At 35.1% G+C, this 6,000-nt stretch overlaps 1 protein-coding gene across 14 annotated transcripts in view; it reads left to right on the top strand.

Moving 5' to 3' along the window:
* The window catches only part of LOC123539991 (doublecortin domain-containing protein 2-like), a 106,775-nt gene continuing 100,775 nt past the window's right edge, over positions 1 to 6,000 (top strand). For 11 of the 14 annotated variants that reach the window (XM_053526713.1, XM_053526709.1, XM_053526706.1 and 8 more), the window contains exons 1-2: positions 10 to 181; positions 577 to 1,146. In XM_053526713.1, coding sequence (XP_053382688.1) covers positions 770 to 1,146 — 377 coding nt within the window. In that variant the 5' untranslated portion in view covers positions 10 to 181; positions 577 to 769. Of the gene's footprint in view, positions 182 to 576; positions 1,147 to 6,000 lie in introns of all 14 variants that reach the window. The other 3 variants (XM_053526696.1, XM_053526697.1, XM_053526711.1) reach the window with 3 other exon arrangements.

The following is a 6,000-nucleotide window of genomic DNA, read 5'->3' as shown; positions in this document are numbered from 1 at the left end:
CCAGTTAAATGGGTATATAGATCTTAAAGGTTTACATGACAGATTCGATGTGGAATTTCTCTAAAAATTGATTTATTTCAGTAGTGATTTTAATGTGATTTCTGCGACATTGACTATTACGCTCAAATTCATCTTTAGTTGAAAGGTAGAGGTATATATTTGGCTTTATCTCGAATCAAAAGTAAGTGGATGAGAAATATATATTGTTTGTTATGCCTAGCAACAAAGTATGATAAGCGTAACAACTGTGAATCTTGGACATCTTGTTATTTTTAGCCAATATCTGTAGGTAATGTTTTTTTTTCATTTGCATATATACATGCTGACATTCATATATAATAAAGCTACGCTTTAGAATGTAAATATATCTACAGAGAGCTGTTAACAGTAACAACGCGGATTTGTGATGGATGTATTAAATAGGTATATATTGCTGTATACAGAGATGATATGTCCTGAAAACCCATTAATTACAGATTTTTTTAAAGCGGAAAATTGATGGAGTAAATATTGTTGAATTCATCTATAATTCTTCCTTTTCAAACTGCTTAATTTAAGATAAATGTCTATTTACAGATGACGGGCTTAATTTCCAAATCATTGGACTTCTCATAGAAGGTGCTGTGACGAGTAGGCGAGGTGAACGAAGAATTTATATGCAGTCGCGAATAGAAGCGACTTGACTGGAATTGTAAGGTAGTCGTGGATATAAGCGACTTGACTGGAACTTTCGCGTTATCAATCGCGAGTGGAGTAAGAAATACTCAAAATGGCCGCTAAAGGACACTCAAAGCAACGGCTACCTAACGGTTACATCAGTAATAAAGGTGGACATGATGCGTACGACGCACGTGACGATTTTCAAACGTCGCCTGCGTATATGACGCCGAATCCAAAAGTATTATCCGTGCGTGTACACGTTAACAGGGATAAATTTGAACCTGGAAAGAAAATGGTTATAGCTAAGCATAAATTAAAAACGTTTGAAAACTTTCTTAACGAATGTACTGACAAATGTAAGCCTTATTTTGGAAGTGCTAGGCGTCTGTATACGGCAAGGGGACGGCACAGAATACAGTCACTAGAAGAGCTAAATCAGGACAGCATTTATGTTATAACAGGCAACGAGCAATTCGAACATGTCAAGTAAGTAGAGGTAGCATACATGATTTCATACCTAAATGATCACGTTATTTAGCTCACATGAGCACAAAGTGTGAGCTGATGTGATTGCCCTTCGTCCGTCCACACGTCTGTCTACCCGTCCGTCAACAATATACTGTTAACACATTAGAGATCAAACATTTCTCGAGCGATGTTCATGAATCTTACACATATTGTTATATGCACATTTTTTTAAAACCACGTCAGAATATTTGTCTCTCCAAAATATTATTCAAGTTCAAACAGCGTTATCTGAAGTCACCGCAATAGGTCACTTTGTCAAATTATAGGAAAAACTGAGAAACACTACAACTACGCATACAGGTCGCATTTTATACCTGATTTACATGAAACCTGGTCCTAGTATATGAAATCTAGGTAAAGTTCGAAACTGGGTTGTGTAGGGTAAATAACAGTACGTCAACGTGTCAAATTATAGAAAATCATATTGACACTCCAATACGGTCAGAATTTCTACCTGATCTACGTAATACTATGCCAATAAAATCTTTGTCAGGTTCGAATCTGGGACATCTGAAATAAAAAAGGAAAAATCAAAGAAAAAACCTTGGTTACACACCGGAAGCCACATTCTGTACCTGGTTTACAGATTATTCAACCAGACTGTTTTTCTTTATATGAAATCTACATCAGGTTTGAAACGTATTCATCTGAGGTTAAAAGTTGGGTCAGGTGAGTGATACAGTACCTTAAAGGCCTTCTTGCAATTGTATGTCATCAGTTTTACACAAGTATGAGTTACTTTTATATATACTATTGTTTTCCAACTGCGTTACATAAAATTATTATTTTCTACACTTCCCGGACTCTCATGAAACAAACATGCCAAAGGACGGAAGTTGGCTATGGTACCCGGCCATCTACCGCTCCTCAGCAAAAGCTAGACATCAAAGACGGCTGCGGCCTGGTTCCCTATAATAATCATTCTTTCAGTAAATATTCGAAACACGAAGATTTTCGAAATATCTGTTTGAAACGCCGGAAAACATTCTGACATGTTTCTATGTTGGTAATGGAGCCTGTTGCGGGATAATGAAGGGCGGTGGATAATCTGTTATATGTCGGTTTGTACAATCATTGTAACAATGACAATGAATCGTGCAGTTAAAATAAGGTAGAATTGTTATTCGAGTCAAGGCAATGGTGACAAAGTACAAGAACTTTCATATTAGCTCACACTCTCTCCCTCTCTCCCTCTCTCGTGCCAGTATTATTACACGACTCCTTATGTAAATCGCTGGTCCATAGTTTTATTAACTGGATTAATAAGTTAATTATAAACATTTGAATATAAAACTGTGAAATATATTTGCTAATGTCATGCAATAAAACATTTTATCAAATGGCTTGCCGGTCAGTAGTCAAAACCAGTGCCCATAAGGGGAGTGAGTGATGTTGCGTCTCTTGCAGTTATTTTGCGTGGCTGGTTTGGTTGGCCTTCATATTGTGTGCTTTCATAATTTAACCCTGTACGTCTCATATGTTAAACATATGGATAGCTTGAGTACCATTTTGGACGTCTTTACAGCAAATACCTTAATTTTACGCACCGATGTGTTGTTCCAGTTTACTTCAGATAAAGCAAGTCCAAATTACTGAATTAGAAAATGCAGTCTGTCCTGTTTACAATGTATATATAAAAATCCTTTGTTTCGTTTGACTTTGGTAAAATTCAATGGATTAAGAATATCTGAGGACAGACCACCAGTAGGTATTTGACTGGTTTACTCTAGTCTTCTCTGACATCAGTGAAAAGAATGTAGCAGACGATGTACTATAGAGTACAAAAGAGAGGCTTAAATTTTAAACCCTTGGCCTGATATCAAGATCATTCTTAACGAGGCCAGAAGTACATATTTCAGTTGCAAAATAATTGAAGAACTTCATTGAACTGCGACAAGATGAAACATACTTATTAATACATGTATATTTTGTTAATAATTATACAAATATAAATCGTAAAGGTATCCAGTGTCCAATTTTCATTAAAATACTTTATCATTAGACATTTACTTCAAATGTTGAAAATCCTTATCAGATATATTAACTTTACAAGATAAATAAATTATCATAGTTTTGAATGTGAAATTTGGGTCTAGTATTCATTTTTTTTTTCGTGTCTTCCTGTTCTAAACCTTACATCTTGGAAAATCTTGGACACAGTCCAAGAAAGTCGAAATTTAAAAAATGATCTGGGTAGCGACTAAATAACATGAATAAGTCTTATTTTCAATATTTCCCTTTTACTATCAACAAACTTAAGTCTGGAAGAAAAGGGACACAATTGTAATATGTATTAAGAAATTCAGAAGTTATATTCTTTGAATAAAAACTTAGGATCTGCATACTAATTGAGCCGCGCCATGAGAAAACCATGCAACATAGTGCGTCTGCGACCAGCATGGATTCAGACCAGCCTGCGCATCTGCGCAGTCTGGTCAAGATCCATGCTCTTCGCTAACGGTTTCTCTAATTGCAATACGCTTTGAAGGCGAACAGCATGGATTCTGACCAGAATGCGCGGATGCGCAGGCTGGTCTGGATCGATGCTGGTCGCAAACGCACTATGTTGGTTTTCTCATGGCGCGGCTCAATTATAGATTCGTACGCTTTAATTTAATTACTTTGTGAGATATTTGATTACAGATAGTAGGCACAAGGCTTTTGAATTTGTTCTATATATCATGTGAAGTTGTTCAAAGTTCAGTCACGTAAGCTTTGGAGCCTTTTCATAAAATTTGCATATTTCATTGTTTACACGTTTTCAAACATGTTTGATAAATATTTTGAAGTTTGACAGTTAAAATGTACATAAACTTATCTCTTTTCATGCTTTGGCGATAATATTTGAGTAATTATTTCGTAGAAAAATACGCACATCATTTTTCTGGAAAAAAAACGGTGCTGTTTTAATAAGTTTTCGTAAAAAGGACAAAGATAGATTTCTTTACTTCCTCCAAGTTTGAATAGTCACGTAAAATTTACAATGTGAATACGAGAAATCTTAGAAGAAATGATATAGCATAAAGGTACACAGGGGCTAAAAATATTGATATTATTAAAGTACACCATTATTTAGCAAACAACATATTTTAAAATGATAATTACATAACATAACATAACATAACATAACATAACATATCATTTATTTGGCATTAAACACATTTACATTTATAGCCAAAACTTTTTCAATGCATGCATGGAGTTGAACATGTGACATTTTCAGAGAAAGTCCTAACATGAAGTATGTTTACAAAGTAAGACAAATATAATAAGAATACTTGTAGATAAAAAAGCATTTCTATAACAATGCAAACTATTTAAAGTAAAGCACAAAATAGAATCTATTACACATTATTTCGTTCCTTATTAGCAAAATAAAGGTACTTGGATAGATTATGAAGTGTCACAGAATTTTTTGAAGACATTAATGTTTCAAACTTATGAACAGTTGGCCAGTGGCAAAAATATGGTTTCAAAAATTTTTTACGTAACATATAATATTTTGGACAGACTAATAGAAAATGATAATTACATTTGTACATGAAATACCAAACTATTTGTACATGGTTATTATCGAATATATTGTTTTTCATAAGGCGTGCGTGAAAATACATGTAATTACAAATGTACATCTTTTAATGGTATCTTAATCATACATCTTTTAATGGTATCTTAATTATATGGACATCCCTGTTTTATCAGTACTCTTATCGAAACGATACGAAAGTATCTGGACAAGATGCTACAGTATTTTCACGTTAAGATACCCTTTCAAAAAATAAATCTATAATAAAATGGAGAAACATGTTAGTATTGGTATAGAATAGAGGAACGTTGGTTCGGTTAACTGCCCGCCGTTATACAACTGACACATTGTTGAAAACCGGGCTGTATAGACCCAAAACAATCAAAATTGGAAATTAGTATGGCATGCCATACCGGCCTTCCATAGATTCGTTCTGTCTGGTGTCACAGTTTTACCTTAATGAATGATATGTTTAATTGAACTTGGCTGCCTGTAATTTTCTGTTGTTGCCATGGTAACGTTTTGTTAATGACTGGATATATAAGAGTATAATTCACAGATTGCTCAGCGATATATTGGCTTTTACGTAGGTTAATTCGGATCAAAGCCTTTGATTATATATCCATCAATTCTTTCTCAAATCCTTATTATTATCCTTAAAATGCTTTTTTGCCATCTTTGACATGTCGAAAGACACAATTGAGCCGCACCATGAGAAAACCAACATAGTGCGTTTGCGACCAGCATGGATCCAGACCAGCCTGCACATCCGCGCAGTCTGGTCAGGAGCCATGCTGTTCGCTAACGGATAGGCTTTGAAAGCGAACAGCATGGATCCTGACCAGACTGCGCGGATGCGCAGGCGGCTCTGGATCCATGCTTGTCGCAAATGCACTATGTTGGTTTTCTCATGGTGCGGCTCACATCTCATCATTTTTTGTTATTGAAAGAAAAAGATACTATAAAATTCTCAGCTATTTCAACAACTTATTCAGTCTAAACTGATTCTACCTCAGTAGTGTTGCCTGTAATGCCTGTCACATTTTACAGACAACAGTGCCTTGCAAAACGATATTTGGTACACAAGCAGGGCTTAACTGAACCTCCTGTGTAACTTTGATACAAGAATCATATTTTTTCAAAAGCTAAACTGCAGGAATATCAGCATACTAAACATAGTTCCAGTTTTCAGTGTGTTTGGTTTCAAAGATCTACCCGGACAGTTGGAATTATAGTTATGTTGTTCTCATGATGCGAATGTGCTGACTGACATAGGGTAAATCATG

This window comes from Mercenaria mercenaria, chromosome 16 (assembly GCF_021730395.1).
Source record: "Mercenaria mercenaria strain notata chromosome 16, MADL_Memer_1, whole genome shotgun sequence".
Classification (NCBI taxonomy): Eukaryota; Metazoa; Mollusca; class Bivalvia; order Venerida; family Veneridae; genus Mercenaria; species Mercenaria mercenaria.
The sequence above is the reverse complement of the archived record's forward strand: the minus strand, read 5'-3'. Positions and strand labels throughout refer to the sequence as shown.